This window comes from Neopelma chrysocephalum, unplaced genomic scaffold (genome assembly GCF_003984885.1).
Source record: "Neopelma chrysocephalum unplaced genomic scaffold, ASM398488v2 Primary Assembly neopelma1_23b, whole genome shotgun sequence".
Taxonomy (NCBI): Eukaryota; Metazoa; Chordata; class Aves; order Passeriformes; family Pipridae; genus Neopelma; species Neopelma chrysocephalum.
In genome coordinates, this window is record NW_020897692.1 from 8,572,350 (window position 1) to 8,592,920 (window position 20,571).

Here is a 20,571-nt window from a genome sequence, read left to right on the forward strand (position 1 = left end):
TTGATTCTATGATTCTATGATTTATACAAGCAAGACTTAGATATCTGTCTTCTCAATTTATTTTCATCCATGAATGCTTAATACTAAAATTTAGGGTCTCATTTGCTCCCTCAGTCCCCAAAACTTATTCTGAAATAATATTGGTAAAAATCCACAATTTTGTCTTAAGAGGAAGGAAAATGAGTTGCTTTGCACCTAATGATTCAGACTCTTCCTGACCTCTGAACAGTAATTGAAGACCTTCACAGTAGGAGAAACAAGGTTTGCAAGATTCATCTTCTGAAGTCTATTGAGCCAGATGAATTTTAGTCCTTAAAACTGGTCCTCTCAAATGCTCCAAAGAACATGCTACCTGCTTTACACAGGTGATTCTGCAGATCAAGCAGCACCCTGGTTATTTGCCTTAGCTAATGGAGGTGTCACAGGGCACTTATAGCTCTGAGGCTTAAAATGTGCTTGGAGAGACTGACAATTGAATCACATGTTGATGAACACAGGGAATACTGAGTTATTCAGTCCTTTATTATATTTAAAAAATAATTCTCCATCTACATTTTCAATCTTATTACTAATGTAGTTATGCATAAAGGCAATGAAATATAAAAGTTCGAAAAAATAAATACAATAAAATTGTTTCTAGAAATAAAAGGAGGGTAAAGGAGAATCTCTGTCCTTTATCAGATGCGGATGGGAACACAGTGACAAAGGATGAAGAAAAGCCTGAGGTACTTAATGCTTTCTTTACCTCACTCTTTAATAGTAAGACCAGTCATTCTCCAGGTACCCAGCCCCCTGAGCTGGAAGATGGGCATGGGAGGAGCAGAATGAAGCCCCCCGTAATCCAAGGGTAAATGATCAGTGACGTGCCACACCACTTAGACACACTCAAGTCCGTGAGGCTGGATAGGATCCACCCAAGAGTGCTGAGTGAGCTGGTGGAGGTGATCACTGAGCCACTTCCCATCATTTACCAGCAGCCCTGACTAACTGGGGAGGTCCCAGACAACTGGAGTTTAGCCAATGTGACACCCATCTACAAGAAGGCTCGGAAGGAGAATGTGGGAAACTACAGGCCTGTCAGCCTGACTTCAGCTCCAGGGAAGGTCATGGAGCAGATCATCCTGGTTAATGAAGGGCAGTCCTGCCTGAATAATTTGTCTTATTCATGTTGCCCATCTGACAGATAATTCTTTATGTATTTGGTGTTATTTAATTTTATACTACCAACTACCTGTAAACTGTTCCTTGCATTTAAAAAGCAAATATGGACTGATTCTGGAATACCCTTAGATAACTGTGTCCAAAAAATATATTGTGCTCTTAAGGTTCTGATTAAAGAGTTTTTGAAAAGAGCTGGGCTCTACTGTGTTACACAAACATCTTAAGTGGAAAGGCAAGGGTATATTTCAGGAGGATGGAATCCAATCTAATGCTCATGTGGTCTCCATGCATGATTCCGTACGTTCCTCTCCTGTGTTGCTCTGGCTGCTGTTCTGGAAAATACCAATAGCTCAAGAGTTCAAGCAAAGAACAGTGAGAGCTAGATGAATATTTAAAATTAGCTCTAGCTGCTGGAATAAACTTTAAGTTGCTTTAGGCAAGCAGTAAATTATTTGATTGCCCCTGCTAGTTTCTCAAAGTATTTTTGTATGTAAGGTAGAATAAGTGTTACTCATCTGCTCTAATATTATATTTGCAAAGTTATAGTCTGTAAATTCACAGTGGATTATGAGAGTGCATTTGTCAATAGATTGAGCTTTCCACACATGCAATATAGTAAGAGCCATAGAACTTGTGTTCCAGTGAAATCAGATAATCTTGTATGTGCAGTGAGTGCACTTGCCAGAAGGGTGCAGAACCTTCTGGCTCTTTTTTGGTTGACTGAAAGTCAGAGTCTGTCATACACAATGCCCTACCTTTTCCACCAAAAGAAACTTCCAGTTTCATAGTTTTTGTGGAAACTGAACCTATGTTTCCTCCCTTGAAGAAAAGTGAAAATTAGAAGGGAAAAAAAATAAAAATAAATCAAATACTTTGAAAGAATCTCTAAAGTTAACTAGATGTTGACTTTATTAGTTCTCCAATCCTACTTTGATCGAGGGAGGGGGGGTATTGCTTATTTGTTTTGGGGCTTTTTTAAGATCAAGAGAGCCTGTGGCTTTTCAAGACTGAAGACATAATGAAATTTGAAGTCTCTCTTGAGAATTAACAATTGTATATTTTAATGTCTAGGTTGTCAGTTTGACAGTATTCCAGCTTATACTGAAACATCAACAGCTGTTTTGGAACTTCATGCTTTGATGTTTTGCAGTTACAGCTTAGAGAAACTTAGTCATATTCCACTTTTTAAAAAAAAATTGTATAAATTAGTTTTTCTAATTTTACAAATTAGATTGAAATGATGGTATATCAGACAGGACAGGCTGAAATTTAGAGTTGTTACTGTTAGAAATATTTTGTACCAGTTTAAGACAAACCATTTTAAGCCAAAAATAATTGTTTTGGGTAGGTTCACAAACTGGAAGTGACACAGTTGATTTTTTGGAGGGGGAGGTTGTTTTGATGTTTGTTTGGGTTTTTTTGTTTGTTCTCTGTTGCAATACATTTCTGATTGCAGTACAGAATTTTCGTGAAAATGGGTGGGCTACTTAAAATATTAGTAGCAGAAGAAGCTTCTATGGAAGCGGATCATATGGACCATCTGCCAACTTGGTATAGTAGTTTTGGGGAAGTTCAAACACTTGCCTTGACGTCTGTGTGCCAACTGGTGGTAGGAATAGAGGATGTGCAAAATGTCTCTGAGCCCCTGCATCTGGAGGTTCCCATTCTGATTTCTATGTCTTCTGAGCTGCTTATCCAATATTTAACTTAAAGAAAAAGAAAAACCAAGAAAAAAGAAAAAGACCCAAACTTAAGCTGGGGTGGTCTAACATCAGACATCATAAAAAGCTTTCAGGTGCTTTTGTTGTAAGATTTCAGATACAATGTTGCAATGTTTTAATTCCTTTGTATTTCTTATCTTAAATTGTATACCACTTAGATATAGTTTAAAAGTCTTTGACTTCAGATGCTTCCCTTCTTATGGCATCTGCACAAACAATTGGCATTGTATAGTGCTTGTTTTACTTCAGTAGTGTTTATAATTAGTCCCTTGTTTCTTTGAGTAGATAATGAGCCGAGCTGTTCTTCCAGAATGTATTTGGTGTATTTAACAATGAATGGGACTGCTATGCTTAATAAAGTTAAATCTTAAGCAAATGTATGAAGAATTAATTCCAAAACCTTGATGAGTAAGGGAAGGACTAATGGTAATTGCCTTGAATTCTGTAAACAAAAAGGCTTTGGGATCAGAAAGAGTTCATAATACCCAAGGTGCTAAATTGCTATATTTTCATAATGGTTTATTTTTGAAAGATAATATGCAGGCTCTAGTTCAGTAACTTATGCTTGGTCAAGTCAAAGAAAATCAAGGATATCAGTTGAGCTTCACTGTGGATTAAGTGATTTATAGAGCATCTAAAAAGTACGAGTAACTCATTCAATATCTCAGGGAAAAAAGATCAGCTATACTTGACTTTCATGGTGGTAAACTGCCAGTATTAGATCAACAGTACTAGGGCATTGTGTGGTTTGTGAAAATATTTTTCATGGACTAGTACTGTTAGACAGCTTGTCGTAGACAAGCTGTCTGTGGAAAAAAAAAATTGATTTTTAAGAGGATGTGTTAGGGAGAATAGAAGGAGGGCTGGGGTTTTGGTGTGATTTTTTTATTTTTAATTCTAATGAAATTTCAAAACTACTGGCTTGTTCTGTTATCACAGATATTTATTTCCTGTTATTTACCTATTTGACCCAAAATGACTTATTTTAGCCAATGGGGTCTATCAGGATAATAATGAAATAGAAAAACTGAGTAATATTATATTTTTATTTTTAGCAAGTGAAAAGGTTCTCTTTAATATCTGAAGCATGGAACAATATGGAGTTTTGGAAAGTGCAAATATAAAGTGAATTGGTTTTGTTTGGCCTTTGTTTTTAAAAAGGTCGTCTTCGTTACATTCTGCCTTGCCCAAATCATTCCGTGATCTTGTAATGGAAGAAGAAAAAAGTATGAGTGTGAATAGTTCATCTGGTACTGGTATCAGAAGATGTGGATATAAAGGATCTGAGGATTCATCAGTCCAAACCACCTTAAGGTAAGAATGTAGTCTTTTCTAATTGATCAATCATTGTACAGGAATCACAGTGACCTTGTTTAGATTCTGTTGAAAAAAGAAATAATAAAATTGTAATTTGAAAAAAGAATCCCATAAACATTCTTCTAATGATTCTATTAATAGGATTTATGAATAGAATACTCTTTTGAATAGGAAGCACAAAGACTAAAGCAGTTTAATGCCACTGCTGATACTTTGTTTCAGGGTCAAAGCGTTTGTATAGATGGAGATAGATAGATATAGGTAGATAGATATCTATCTATCTATATATATATATATACAAACACTTCAGTCTCCAAACAAAATATGTGTGTGTTTGTTTGTATATGTATGTATAAAATAATAATCCTATATTTTCTAACTTCTGTAGAAATTATGTATTCATTAGCATTCAGATTGTCATGCATGAAACTGTTTGCTTAGGAGTATTTCTGTGTAACCATTGACTGGATAAAATCAGTTTATTCAAACACAGTTCTGGCATTTCCTAATCCGAGTTTTCTTATAAACTGACTTAATTGTTTAGGTGCAATTTTTCATGGATTAGGAGGGCTTACAGAAATATTGATGCATTGGTTATGTCTGTGTATTATAAGTAAAGCAGGACTACAATTCTAAGGTACTGCTAAGGTACTTCTGAGCTGCCCACTCACCTGCATCTCTTCCCCCTGTCATCAGTAACTTTCAATGCTAGGCATTTCAGATATATTCACAAGACAGAGAGCCTGAAAATCTTAGATTTTCCCACCTCCTATCTGGAAGTAATGCAGGCCAGCTGACCCACAGTGTTGCAGAAGCCGAGGTGACAGCAGGACTGGCTAGGCAGTGGCCTTCGTGGCAAGCGCAGAGCCCCAGTGTGGCAGAGTGAGGTGAGCAGGGCAGACTGCATGGCAGAAACCAGGATGAACCACAGAGAATTCCATTGTGATGAGGCAGGGTTGAGGTCAAACCTGCAAGTCATGTCGTGCTCAGGAACAGCGAGGCTGGGCTTGGGCATAGCTGCAACATAGCTCAAGAACGCCTAAGACTGAGGGACTGAGCTTAAATGCAGCTCCTGAGTAAAGAGCAGTAGCCTCTGTAATCCTTCAACTCTTCTTTACAACCCAGCTCTCCTCACAGCAGCTTGACTCAAGTTTACATAGCTGCATTGAGGGAGAAGAGTTTGCAGAGCCTATTGATGCATAGAGAGCCCTGACACTCATTATCTACTAGTTTTTCTTATGAACTCCTGTTTCATTCTCCTCCAATAACTGACTCCTCTTTAAGGAAAAGAGTATTCTACTGGGCCTCACTTTTGGTTGCTCAGCTTGTATAAAAACTGGTGTTTCCTTAGGACAGAAGTAGTATATGTCTTATTGGTGGATAAAGAACAAAATGAGGGTAGAAATATAGGAACACTGTGTGTGGGATGGTGTCTGATCAGAGATGTAGGAGAGATTTGGAGAGTGTGTGTGATGGGTACGCATTCTTCAGGAACACAGGGATAAAGCTGAAGTTACTGTAGTGAGTAGAGATGTAGCGACATGAAACATAAATCCACACAAAAACAGGTATTCATTTTGTTGCTTGCACAATAATAAAACTTTTCATCATATAGGAGATGGCAAGGGTTGGTGCACTGGATGCTATTATTAGCTTTGTCACAACAGCTCTGTAATCTTCATGAAGTCATTTCTTTTCCTTTCACATTGCTCTGTCTAGTCTGTGCACTCTGGGCAGTCTGCATGCTCTCAAAGTGGATTATTTGAGCTGAATCCAGGTCTAATATGTTAACTGTCTGAAAATGTTACATTAAGCCAGTGGAAACGTAGTAGATGGCTAAATTGACTATCATCAGTTTGAAAAGAAAGTACTTCCAGAGCTATTTCAGGATGGTTTTGAATTGTATCTGAAGATACTTATTTCTCTCTATGGGGTATAAAGAGCCTCAGTGACTTGTTCCTCAATATGAAACTTATGATTCGAATTTCTAGTTTGAGGTAATTTTCTTCTTTGACTGTACAGTTCCTGTCACAGTAGGCTCTGATTTTTCCCTGTGGCATTCGAGGACTATTTCTGTGAAGATTAATTATCCATACCCTTACCTCTTCCTTTTTAAGGGAAGGAAGTTACACATGTGTAGAGCATAAGTAATCCTCACCTGTTGATGTCAGATTTGTTGATGGAACACTGAAGATACTTGCATGGCTAATGTTCCTGCTTTTACTTTTTTCTTTGGATAAAATGTGTCGTAATTAAACTGACAATGTTTTTATGTCTGTGGATTTTGGATGGTTGCATAAACACTCTTCTATGCCACCTTCAAATTTATACAACCCAGAAATTTTCTATATGTAAGCCATGTCATTTATTGTGGTGATGTGAAGTGGATTTTGTCCAGACGCAGATCATCCCAAAAGCTGGGGTGTGTGGATGTGGCTGCATTGTTTCCAGGGGCACCTCACCTTGGGAGTTAGGCTGTGCAGCTGTGCACGTGTAGCTCATAGTCCAAGCTGAAAACGCAGGCCTGGCGTGACTTAACTTTGTTGTGGCAGCCTGAGTTGTCTTCACTGTTTTACTCCGGGGAGCAGTGAAGAGTCTTAGTGGAAACAAGTATTTGTGGTTTCGTGTGGGAACGACCTAGTTCTGTCATGGCTAATAATGAGCTAATAAGTAGTACATGACTCAAATGGTACAGCAAAACCCAAGAGGTTCTGCAGGAGACCAGGCTTTGTGTTCTTTTTCTGAGAGCAGTTATTAGATCAGGGAGGCACTGGACCTGACCTGGCTTTGAATGAACAAATCCTAAAGAAACACTGGGGAGTTGAGTGCTAGGACATTTTGGTGGCTGTGCAGGAATCATGGCAAGTTCAGCCAACTGAGTTAATCAGGTTGGTTCAGTACTGATGATATTTGGCTAGCTTGTTACTATGCAGAACCACTTATATGTCTGCATCAGTCTTTAATTTCCAAGACTTCCAGGTTTCCAAGTTCTATATTTTTGAGCCTTTTTTTTCCATTTTCCTGTATATGCTAGCTTCACGTTTCCTGTCTATTCCATTTCTCCTAGTTATTTTGATGCCAGCTGAGGAATTAATCTAGTATGTTGAAATATCTGCAGTTGATTTAATATCTGGACTGAATGTCTTGCTAGCAAGAAGCACAGATGTACATATGTACAAACAGCTTCAAAATACCTCGACTGCTTCCTACATTTTAAAGACACATTTAAATTGAGGGAGATGACACAAGTATTTACTTGCCTTTTAACTAGTCGCTAGAGTATGCTGTGATGCTGGAACTAGTAGTTCCAGTTTTTGGAAATTCCTGTTGAGGTGGTTTTTTTGGCTGTTTAGATTTTTTGGTTTGTTTGTTTGTATAGAAATCTTACTCTGGAAAGAACTTTTAGTCTGTACTGAGACAACTTTGACAAGTATAACATTTTACTTGGGGTCATTTATAGTAGTGCTGTGAGTTCTTTGGGTTGGGAGTGGGAAGAAGAGTGTAGCTGTCAAATTGGTTACTGTCAAACGTGCAGGAAGGTGAGTATTTTTAAAGCAGGTGGAAAAAGAGATAAAGCTGAGAGATAACATGAGTATAAAAGCGCAAAAAGCTGCCTTCATCTCCTCTTCTTCTTCCCTCCTTTGGTTCTTTCATGCTGTTAGTATGTTGTTATCTTAAAGTGCAGTGAAAGCTGGATGCTAATTTATCATAGAATCATAGAATGGCTTGGGTTGGAAGGGAAGTTAAGGATCATCTGGTTTCATCTCCCCTGCCATGTGCAGGGACACCTTTTCCTAGATGAGGTTGCTTAGAGCTCCATCCAGCCTGGCCTTGAACACATCCAGGGATGGGGCATCCACAACTTCTCTGGGCAACCTGTTCAAGTGCCTCACCACCCTCACAGCAAAGAAGTTCCTTATAATATCTAATCTAAACCTACTGTCTTTCAGCTTGAAGCCATTCCCCCTTGTCCTTTCACTACACGCTCTTTTAAAATGTCCCTATCTGTCTTTCCTATATGCTCCCTTCAGGTACTGGAAGGCTGCAATTTGGTCACCCTGAAGCCTTCTCTTTTCCAGACTGAACAAACCCAATTCTCTCAGCCTTTCCTCGTACAAGAGTTGGTGCTCCATCCCTCTGATCATCTTGGTATCCCTCCTCTGGAGTTGCTCCAAGGTCCATGTTGTTTTGTGCTGAGGATCCCAGAGCTGGATGCAGATAAAAAGTAGTGCCCTACTGTTGAAATCATAGAATAATTTAGATTCTGTAGTTCAGACTCCTACTCCAAGTAAGTCAAAATAGATAATTTTGCTCAGAACCTGGTCTAATTGAGTTGTGACTGCTTCCAGGTGTGAAGATACCCCGAACTTTTTGGGCAGCATGTTTCAGTGTATAATCATCTCCATATGGAATTTTTATTTTTTCTTATATCTGTCTGGGATTTCCTATTTTACCTCTTGCATATGTTGCTTTTTATTGTGCCCCTCTAAGAAGATTCTTGCTGCATCTTTTCTCTACCCTCCAGTGAGGTTGTTGAAGACAGCAGTGAGATCTCCCCTTTGCTGACTCCCTTTGGGATTAACACCTAATCTTGGTGGCCCTCTGCTGGACTTGTTCCAACCTGACAGCATCCTTCTTGTATTGAGGAGCACAAAAGTGAGAATGATACTCTGTTTATAGACTAATAGATACAGGGTAAAGGGGAAGAATCAATTCCTCTGACTGCCTTGCTCTGCTTTTTGTATTATAGCCCAGGATGCAGTTGGCTGCCTTTGCTGCTAAGGCACAGGCTGATTACATCTTCGACTTCTTGCCAGCCAGGACTCTGCAGGTTCTGCTTTTTCTCTGCAGAGCTGCTTTCTTGCAAGAAAGTCAGCCCTTGGCCTGTACTGCTTTGTGGGGCTGTTCTCTTCCAAATACAGGACTTTGCACTTGCTGTTGAAATTCATTGGTTCTCAGCTGCACATTTCTCCGGCCTCTTGAGGGCTTCTGAGTGGCAGCGTGGCATCCAGAATATGCACTGTCCACATCCTTTCCCCATCCATCTGTGACCTGCTGAGGGTGTGTTTTCTTGTAGCAGAGACGCTTGAAAGGATTGGTTCCAGTATCAGTCCTTGAGAACCACCACAAGTACTTGGTTTCCATTTGGACTTTGTACAGCTAATCCATTTCCAGCCTATTTTACACCCATCTTGTAGTCCATTTACTCAGTCCATATTTTTCAGACTGAGTACAAGGATACATGTCCTGGCAATGTGCATTGTTTGTTTGGTGGGCAAATTATATTTTTTGACAAAGAGGTCAACACAGTTCATTTAAATGTCATTTTTGATGATGGATGTTGGATTCCAGATTTTTTGAGATCTTTGCCCTCATTGCTTAGCGGTAGGAATCATGGTTTTTGTTGTCTTTGGAATTGTGTTCTGGGGAAAATATTCCATACAGAGAACTTAGTAGTTACTGGAATTCTCTTAGCGTTCTATAGGGGTTTTTTTGTGTCATTTTCAAGAGTTTGTGGTCACTTACAAAGAATTACCAAAACCTTAAAGAAAGTTGAGACTGATTTATTGTAATAGCAACACCCTTAGATTTATTTGCAATGCCACAGAATAATTCAAAAAAGTCTACCAGCGTTTCATAGTATGCTGTAACACTTTTTTAGAGTTCTGGAAATTGCAGAAGTTGTCAGAGGTATTAAATCATGAAAACAGGGCTCTCTCTTCCTACTGGTGTAGGATTTTTCTTACACAAATCCTCGTCTCTTAAGGAATGCAATATACCAAATGTGACTTATTTTACTGAGAGGTTAACATTTTGCAACTGCGTAAAATATCTTCCTGTTGGGAACTCTATAAATATTTCAAGATTTTTTTTTCTATTCTGTTAATTCTAGTTTTATGCTATTCTTATGAATGTGGGGGGTGGTTACAGGATAAGTACTGAAAGTCCATAATTTTTGGGAAGTAATTTCCTCTAGTGCTATTGTAGCACTGGTTCTTTTATATGAAATGCTTAATTTGAATGCAGGACAGTTGTTCGGATTTTTATCTTGAAGCCATATTATTTTCATATTAATTGCAAACTTTTATAGTCAGTGCTGTTAGTGCATAACTCAGTTGGCTAATTCACATGTAAAAAAGGAAAAAAGCCTTTTTTTCTTAATAAACAACCAAAACCAAAAATGATGCACGTTTGTTCAAATGCTCAAATGTTAGGAAATGCCAGAATTAATGCCCAAACTGAAGTTCCATTAAGTTCTAGTAGTTAGAAATGAGCATCAGTGTCTCCTTTAGTCACAGTATCACACTTAAAAACAAATTCACCATTGCATTGTAATGCCTTTCTTCTGGAAAAACCATACACATTTGTTCAAATTGCCTATTGGAAGTTTGTACTTCACAATGTAATGTAGGAGAATGCTCTGTCTGTGACTTTCAGTCTCCTTTCCTACCTTTTTCCAGGTGCACCAGTAGAAGTAGCCCAGGTCTGGAAGACCATGTTGTGGATTCTCCACAGCTGGAGAATCATAAGTAAGTTTGACAGTGGCTTAGATTCTGGAGCTTGTTTTCTGTGTGTTGTGCTGACTTTGTTCTTGATGTTGCCTCATAATGTTGTTTGGGTTTTTTGCAGTCCTTGGTCAGCAGTGTCACCAGCCAGCTCTCCTGTGATGGCACCTGTCATGTTTTCAGCTATTGTAGAGGAAGAGCTCCAGCAAGAAGCTGCTCTTATTAGGAGCAGAGAAAAACCTTTGGCTTTGATCCAGGTAAAGTGCCAAGTTATTGCTGCTGTAAAGTAACACAGTGTGTTTCCAATGGCTGTTTCAGAGATCAGTTATTAGTATTAATTATGTATTAGTACATGCCATTTATATGATAATGTTAAATATCGTTTAATAATAACTTTACATTGCTCTTTGATAAGGTAGGCCTGTATTAAAGTCAGATTGACTACTGAGTCCATGATAAATATTTTCACAGCATCAGAGAATGGTTGAAGTCGAAAGGAACCTCTGGAAATGTCTAATCCAAATCCCTGCTCAGAGCGAGGCTGGTCAGATCAGGTTTCTCAAAGCTGCCATGCAAGGATGGAGACTAATATCCTCTCTGGGAAACCTATTCCAGGGACCAGTCTCACAATAAAAAAGACTTTTAAATGCAATTTTCTGTTTTTTAGTCTGTGCCCTTTGCCTCTTCTCCTGTCTTTGGGCACCACTGAGAAGAGCATGGCTCAGTTGTATTTATTCTCACCTATCAGATATTTGTACACTTTGATAAGATCTCCCAAAGCCTTTTTTTCTCCATGCTAAACAACTACAGTGTGCTCAGCATCTCCTCAGTGTCAGATGCTTCAAGTTCTTAATCATTTTTTGCCTCTTCAATGGACTATCTCCAGAATATCCGTGTGTCTCTTGTACTGAGGAGTCCAGCAGTGGACCCAGCACTTCAAATGTGTCTCACCACTGCTGAGTAGAGGGCGAGGGTCATCTATCTCATTTTGATGGCAATGCTGTCCCTCACAGAGCACAGAAGGCTGTCATACTTCTTTGCCATATGCACACATTGCTGGCTAAAAGTCAGCTTTGTCCACCAGAACCCCAGCTGCTTTTATGCTGGGCTCCTTACCAGCTTGTCGACTCCCAGTGAGTACTGCTGCCTGGGATTATTCTTCCCAGGAGCTGGACTTTGTATTCCCTTTTCTTGAACTTTATGAGGTTCCTTGTAGCTCATTTCTCCAGTGTGTCTGGGTCTCTCTGAGTGGCAGCAGAGCTCTCTGGTATATCAGCCACCCCTGCAGCCTTGATGAGGGTGCATTGTGTTCTATCATGTGGGTTATTAATGAAGATGTTAAACAGTACTGGCCCTAGTCTCGGTATTGGTGCTAGTACCTGGCATCTGTCTGGACTTTGTGCTGCTGGACACAACCCTTTGAGATCATGATTTCAGCCAGTTTTCAGTCTCTCACATGCCATTTATATGGTCTGTTCTTAGGCTTGTCCACTTAAGCTCTTAGTCCATACTTTAGCTGTAACACTTTCCTAGGGATCAAGATGAGGGTTACTGATGAGTAGTCACCCTCTTGCACTTTTTGAATGTAGCACTGACATTTGATTCCTTCAAGTTCTCAGGAACCAATCTTTCAAAGATTTTTTTTTTTGAGGGTGAGGCTTGCAGATATATTAGCCAGCTCTTATCTCAGGAGCTTGGGATTGCTGAACACTGATCTTGCCAGTAAAGACCAAGATGAAGATGACTTTTGGGTCCCCAGCCTTTCCTGTGCCGTTGTCATTCAGCAGCAGACCCATGTTGTCTTTTTTTGCTGCTGTAGAAGCCTTTTTTGTTGCCTTTCAAGTTCCTTGACAGATTCCGCTACAGATGGGCACTGACTTTCTTAATTCTGTTCCTGTGTGCTTACAGTGTCTCTGTTTTCCCTCTGTGTCACCTTTCTCTGCTTCCACCTCTTATATGCTTCCTTTTTGTTTGAGTTTTGTCAGGAGCTCTTTTTATGTCCATGCAGTCCTCTTGCCACTCTTGCTGGGCTAAGAAGCTCATTGGCATGAACCATTTCTGAGCTTGGAGGAGTTTATCCTTAAAATCAACCAGCTGACCTGGACCCCTCTGCTTTCTGAGACCATAACTCTTGAATTTTTTCCAAGCAGACCCCTTCAGATCATAGTCTTCTCTTCTGACGTCCCAGGATGTTATTTGCTATTTGTCTTGTTCCCAACTCTCAAGATCCTGAACTTCAACATCTCATTGTCATTGCAGCCAAGGCTGCCCTCAACCTTCTTATTCCTGACCAGTCCTTTTTTTTGCAATTATGAGATCCAGCAGAGTGTCTCCCTTGATCAGCTCCTTGATCATCTGTGTTAAGAAGTTTTCACCAATGCAAACCTCCTGGGCTGCTTGTGCCCTGCCGTGTTGCCTTTACAGCAGATACTATGGTGGTTCAGTTTCCCGTGAGGAGCAGGGCCTGAAAACATGAGGTTTCTTCAAGTTGCCTGAAGAAAATCTCACCTACTACTCCTTCCTGATTAGGAGGTCTGTAACAGGCACGTGTTCAGGACCAGTAAAGCCAGTTCGTAACCATGCCAGTGTTGTAAATGTAGATCTGACACTGACACACGTTCTTTTTTTTCTTCCAGATCGAAGAGTGTGCAATTCAAGATTTATTAATCCACTATGAAGCTTTTGACAACCCTGATGAATTTGTGACTGTTGAAAGGGCTTCCCAGGGACCTATAGCTGCACCTATGTGGAACAAGCACTAATCTGTACTCTTCAAAGTCCTCCCTTACACAGTTGTATGTGCACTTTTGAAGTTGTAATTCTTGCTACAAGTAAAATGGGACTGGAAGAATAAGAATCATGAAACTTTTAACGTCAGCATTAAAACACTGCCCATAATCACTAGGTATTTGTTAGAGAGAATGAAATAATGTGTTCACTGTGTCGTTTTCCCACAGTATCTATTGTATGTATGTTTTGAGAGAATTTCTTTTACAAGACATACTATTAGTAATGTTACATGAAGCTGTAGATTGGGAATGCATTTGCTAATCTTAAATTGTAAGGGTTTTTTGTTAAATTTACAGGTGGCTGGAAAGCGAATGCTTATTTTGTGATTTAATGTGGAATTGAATGTGCAGAATTACACACTTGAAAAGTTTGGGGGATAGTATGTCCTTTAGAGCTTTCTGGCCAATTGGGAATATTGGAAAAAAGTTTGTGCTTGAACTTTGTGTAAAGGTACAGTCTGATGATGCAGTTTTCCTTAAGTTCCGTGTGCCAGTACTGGTTCTCTGGTTGCTATAGCCAGTACATTTCACTGTCGTGCCCCAGGCTGTTCCCAAGTGCCCGGCCTTTGCCTGCTCCTGGCTCAATTGTGTATGTTTTCCACTGTTGTGAGATCAGCCTTTGAGCAGTGAGCTCTGTCATGAAGTAAAGCACACAGTTGGCTAGAACGTGGTGGCACTTAATTAGCCCATCTATAGTCTTATTCTGGTAAATATGGTACAGTTTTAGAACCACTGTGTTTGAGGAACAATTCACTTGAAATGCTGAAGGAAATAAAAGATCTGAGCATGCATTATTAATCTATAGAGATGAGTGCTTGACTGGGGAATTTGCAAACACCTAACCTTCAAAGATTATCATAGATGGCTTTCAATAGTGTGTTCCAAAGTTCTCTGTGCCTGGTTGAAACAAATTTGTGTATTAAAAAAAAAAGAAAAAAAAAAGATAGCCTTATCTGCAATATTCTGTCTAGTTTGTCTTGTTTATGTAGTTATGTTTGAACTTGTACTTTCTCAGTAGTGTTAGTACTTGCAAACTCTGGAAAACTGGAATTGAGAGAGCTGTAGAAAATGAATGTAGAGAATTGATCACTGTGTGATAAAAGAATCTTGAAAAAACCTATGTAGATATGTCTTAATGATTTCAGGTCAAGCTACACCAAAAAAATTCCCCACAAAAATTGTAAACAAATGCAATAAACCATAAAATCTTGATTTACACAAAGTTAATATACTTCTATGTGCTGTCTATATAATCAATGATTTAGGTAACTGCAGAGTGATCTAAAAGTATTTCTTTTCTATATGAAACAAGAACTGTAGGCATTTTGAAGCTGCACAGGTGAAAAAAGATGTAACTTTTAATTCTGTTTTAAATTCTACTGGTGATTCATTCACTATACTGATGGTACTGCTTGCAGTAAGGGCTTTACTTGGTGCACTGCAGGGCTTTAGGGCCTGCTGAAACTACAGTTCTGATTTAAAAGAAAGCTTATGTACTGTGAGAAACAACTATAAAAGAAGTGGACCTTTCCAGGTGTGAACCCAATTTGTTATCAAATGTAAAATTATTGTAAAGTTCCTAATTTGTGTTTTTTTTTTTCTTTTCAAAATATGCTGTTTAAAATCTCATTCTCCTGATATTTTAAGAGGATTGATGCTTCCACTGTGCCAGGGAGCTTGACTGCTTTAAGTTCTGGGTTTATTGTCACAGTTTGTTTAGGCATCATCACTTACATGTAATACTCCTAAACAAAAATGAGGAATGGTCAGTGTGCCACTCTTCTTGAGCTGAGAATGTTTTTAAACTGTTGTGGTAGAATAGCTTAAAGTTAAGGCTAAACTGTGACACAGAAGGCTGGCATTTTCTCAGTCAGATGCCCAAGTTTGTGACTTTTCTCATAATGCTAAAAATGAATTCCATCTTTGTTCACTCAGCTCTAATGGTGTCTTGTCATTTCTGGGCTTATTAATTCCTTTAACTTGCTCCAAAACAGGGTGGAATTCCCAGATTCCTACAAACACAAAGCAGCAACTCAGAGTTTGCAGTAAAAAACAATATTTAGCATACAGATGTATAGTTTCAAGGAAGTGTATTATGGCTAATTAGTGTAAGAAATGCAATGTTATCAAAAGGATTCTGGTGAAATATTTGTTATATCTCAAACCAACCAACCCCCAAAACAGGTTTCTTGAACAACAGTAAACATTTTGTCTTTTCTTCATCGTTCATTATCCCCAACCTCAGTCACTTCTTAAAAAATGGAAGGATAAGTAAAACTTGCAAATGTTTTCACATTAAAATGGAGAAAAAATACATCTAAAATTCTAATAGTACTGCACTGCCTTCAGCATGTGCTATTATAGTCGTGTCAAGGCATTTGAGGAATGTATAATTTTTCTGCATTGTATATTGAAATGAAAATGTAAGTAAAGTAGGAGACTTCAGTCAATTATAGAACCTTAACTGCTTTTGTTCCTCAAGAGGAGAGGTTGTTTTTTAGTGAATAATCTGACAGTAGAGTATCGTTGAATGGAATCTCCATATAAGGACTGATTATACAATCTTTCACAGAAGAGCATTGGCAAAAAAATTACTAAATTTCCTAATTTGACTTGTATAAATCTTGATGATACCTTCCTACCATATGTTTTTTAACTGAATTCCCCATTCCCTGCCCCCTGTGATTAGTGTCATTTATAGGTGCTAACAGGACCTTTTAGCTATGTATTTTAAAATGAAAGCATTCACGAAGGCTCTACTGCAATAGTCAAGTTGTGGAACTGAACTTCTTTTAAAGCCTTTGGACTTTGAATGATTTTGGTGTCCATCTGTGTCCCCATGTCCTCCCATCCCCCTCTTCTTTTTTTGTAAATAATACAGCAAGAGACTCTTTGAGCTCTTTTGAAAGTGCTCAACTCTAGAAGTTCATTGATCATTCTGCTATTGAAATCACATTTTGTAGCCCCTTTGCAATCTGAACTCTTCCTTACCCGAAGAATTGCTAACTCTAATGTAAAGACAACACAAGTCAGAGTAGAACACTGGATTCTTAGATCTTACTCTAAATATAAAGGTAAAAGATTTACACTGGAATTAAGTAACTTTAACCCTTAAGCCTTGATTTGCGTGATGTCATCAGAGAATGTTCCTTTCCAGTAACAGGAACTGGTCAGTTAAAGTATTGAAAGATTTCAGAATGGATTCCATCCATTTTACTCCAAAGAAAGTTTGTAGAACTCCACCAAAGAGCCTGTTAGTTAAATCAAAGGGAAGGTTTTTCTCTCTTTAACATGTGATGTTCTGGAGCCTGGTCAAGTGAGATGTTAAGGCGTCCAAAAGGTGAATCCCTCCTGTCAGGACTCTAGCTGTGGCAGACCTCATAAGTGCCAAGAGGGCAGACTGTATTTGTAGTATTTTAGGTGTCTGTCCTTGAAAAAGAACTTTTTAATTGTAGAAGGCCAACAAATTCACACATGTACAATACATGTATGGAAAGGCTTTTAGCAATGGTGCAGCAAAGGTATTCTTTGAGTTCAGAGAGTTCCCCTAATGTTTGTGAGAGATTTTTCTTGGATGGGAGAGTTGTATCTGACACAAACTCTACTTAAAAAGTTTTTGCTTTTCAGGAAACTGTTTCCTGAACTATGGTGTATATCATGGCACCAAAAAAATACCAATTTTGTAGCAGCTTTCAGATGGATAAGACCTACATGGACTTGTGTTACACTAGTGCTTCAGCACTAGGAGCCTTGAAGACCTTTTCTAGAGGAAGGCAGTTGGATGTAAAGAAACAAGCATCTTCTGGAGATGAAGATACTCCTCAGGTGAGCTATCTTTATTGTTCCAGCAACAGTTCTGCCTTCCTTCCCCCTTTCCCTCTGTTTCTCCCCTCTTCTCTTTTATTCTCCCCTTCCCCCCTTTTCTCTTTTATTCTCCCTTTCCCCTTTTCTTTTGCTTTTATTTCTCATACAGAATGCTATTTCTTTAGCATGGCCTTTTCCCCCCTTTTTTCTCTCTTAGCACTTGAATAAAATGAGAAAAGAAATTGAGCAAATTTGCAACGGCTTCAGATAAGGATTGGCAGGAACTAATACTAACATATTATACTAATAAAAGTTGAAACTCTGCTCTGTAGGTCAGCCTTGAAGAGTGTACTCAAGTTTATCAAAGTGTTACTTAAACCATGTTGTATTTCCTGTAATTTGAGTGACTGAAATGCCAGCAGTCTTCTATTCGGATGTGATGTGTATGGATGTCAGGGCCTGAAACCGGGCCTTGGGGTAGGAGTTATGTGACTAAGCTGCTGTTACAGATAGTAAAGAGGTTGGCAGTTGAGTCAAGGGAGTGTGAAGGTCCTGGAGTAGGCTTCTGAGGGCTGCTCAGTGGAGTTCTCTCCAGGCTCTGGTGCCTGCCTTGGATGGGTCTTCTCCAGCTCCATTCAGACCACATGAAGGTACTTGAATTTGCATGTCTCAGCCTTTCCAAAGAAGGAAAAGAACTATTTGGTTCATCTTTTCACAGGAACAGCATAAGTTTGTCAAAAGCGTGAGGCTTTGTGCACGTGCATTTTCTTTGGGTAGCCCTTCTTGGAGGATGCTTTTAATACCCAGTCAAAACAAGGACCTTCTATAGGATTAATAATTTCACAGTGGGATAACAATGTTCTCATTCAACTGCATTTTTTTGAGAAGAAACTGATTCAGAAAGTTCACGAGGTCTGAGTTAAGGGATGGTTTAGAACAGATAATCACAATCCCTTTGATCCTGATTTTTAGAGTTGCTTTAAAATACATTCTTTTAATGTTTGGGGTCAATTCTTCCAAATCGTGCATAAACTTTTCAGATAATGAAGGGAGTAAAACTGTTAAAAGCCTGGGTATGCTTTATTGTTTTTTTCTTCTGATTTTATTTGCATAAAGGATATAGCATGCATGAGAACTATATAAGCAAGCAAACAAACAAACAAAATTTACCTTAGATCAGACTGAAACAGATCCACTGCGTATTCTCTCAAGTACTAATGTACAGCTGGGGGAAAGCCGAGAGTCAGTTCTCTCCCTTCTCCTAATAAAAATTAATCATAATTTTCATGTATCATTCTCAAATAAGAAAGTAAGCAGGAAATATGGACCCAAAAGTTTTTTTATATCATTCTCAATACTTCAAGATTTCTTCACCTCCCCCTCCTTCCATATTCTTTAAAAGTTTTTTCAGGAAGGTAAGGAGAATGCAACTCCCAAGTCTGGGTTCTTAACTAATTTCTCACAGCACTAAAAATATTTACAGGTCTCTGTCTCCTCAGATTGAAGTGCTATTAAAGAAAAAGATGAGTCTTTCTTCTTCACCTAGTCATTTCACTGTTCTGTGATTCTGCAGGAATATGTCACGTACGTTTGTCAGGCACTGAACCCTGACTACAGGGAAATAGCTGCCTGTGCTATAGGTTACGTGGTTGGGAGGGTGCCAGGTGCCCTTTGCTTTAAGCACAACAGCTGTACCTGTTGCATGAGCCTGGCTGCTGTCCCTATACAGGAGGTGAAGAGGTCATGAGAGCTGCACAGGGAATACAAGCTACTTGCTCCTGCTCCTCTCTCTCCAGTCATCCTGATTAATCAGCTGTGACTGCCTTCAGTGTGACTGGGCTTCTACAGATATTTTTGATCTTCTGCTACAGGTTTTTTTCTGAAGGGGACCCTACCACATCTGCTAAATGTCATAGATGGCAACACAGCACTTCCTGGTGAGAACTGTGCTCATGCCATTTGGTGACAGAACACTGGGAGCAACTGCTGATACATTAGCATAAAACAAAAAGATATAAAGAATGTATTAAGCATAAAGCTGTTTTTTGTTTCCCTTATACACACATACAGATATTTTTGCTTACCCTGCTTTCTATATGCTGCCTTTATTGCAATAGAAGGCAGAATATAAGTCTTTTTCCCCCCTGTATTTTAAGATGTTTACAAGACGCACTGTCCACGTTCATGGATGCTGCAAAGATGGAATGAGCTGTGAGTGCAGCGGGGTTTCCAGGATCACATCTTTTGTTACACATACAGCTCGTAGCAAATGGGCTGAAGGAGAATGTGTGTGCATGCACGTGTGCGTAGCCATATTTGCTTGTCTTTGTAGAATTGGAATATATTGCACCACTTCAACAAATACAGTTAATGTGTTATCTCTTCCCTCCATCTGTGTGTACTGAGTGGTAGTGAACCTTTTCATCTGAACTTTATCTCTATGCTTTGCAAATGTTAACAATTACGTCTCACTGTATTTGTGAGGTACACTAACTGTGGACTGTTACCCGGGTTCCAGGTGGTGGCTGTCATCACACAGGTAGGAAGTTGGTTAGTCTAAGGTTAAGCAGTACATTTATGGTCATGTCCTCAAGGAGAATCTGTAAGTTTCTTTGTTCCAGTCCCATGTGGAGACTGTAGCTTTTCTGGGATCAGCTATATAGAAATTCCTTTCAACCAAAACTTGTTCTTCTCTTTCTCTGACCATCTTTATAAAGCAAGTGCATCTGCTGCCAGAACATGCTCCTCTGGGCTCCCAGTTGTTTGGTTGTATCTGTTCATTACTGTTCTGAAGGGGCTGTAAGCCCTTCACGAGCTGATCAGGTCATATTTCTCTTTTGTTCTGTTTCCATGTTCATGAGCAATTTTTAGTCTTGTAAACTAATGTTTTTTAAAAAGTGCTTGACCTGTTATTGACAAGTCTATGATGGTTGTGATTACAAGTTTTAGTGTGATGATGTCACCTTAAATAGGGAAGCTTAACTAGTTGAACTGATAATGATGAATTCCTTGGGGGAAAGCACACTAACCTATGGCAGGAACTGCCCAAAATAACAAGTGCCACTTGCGTGGAGAAGTGATGGGGTGACTGTAAGGTGTCTGAAAGTGAACTGCAAAGAGAAGAAAATTGAGTTTGTGTCCTCTGCGGTTTCTTGTTCATGTCGTAGAAGTAGTTTTACAGTACATCTTTTACATATTTCTGCACATCATTTTTTTTTGCATCACAAGTTCAGTCCATCTCTATGTTAAAGATACTGTATTATCTTAGTACTG

The 20,571-nt window shown here is 39.0% G+C and overlaps 1 protein-coding gene across 3 annotated transcripts in view; it reads left to right on the forward strand.

Annotated features, from left to right (window-relative positions):
• IBTK (inhibitor of Bruton tyrosine kinase) overlaps positions 1-15,428 on the forward strand; it is a 56,369-nt gene extending 40,941 nt beyond the window's left edge. For all 3 annotated transcript variants that reach the window (XM_027696559.1, XM_027696576.1, XM_027696566.1), the window contains exons 26-29: positions 4,044-4,196; positions 10,661-10,729; positions 10,830-10,962; positions 13,342-15,428. In XM_027696559.1, coding sequence (XP_027552360.1) covers positions 4,044-4,196; positions 10,661-10,729; positions 10,830-10,962; positions 13,342-13,467 — 481 coding nt within the window. In that variant the 3' untranslated portion in view covers positions 13,468-15,428. The remainder of the gene's footprint in view (positions 1-4,043; positions 4,197-10,660; positions 10,730-10,829; positions 10,963-13,341) is intronic.
• The last annotated feature ends 5,143 nt before the right edge of the window (positions 15,429-20,571 follow it).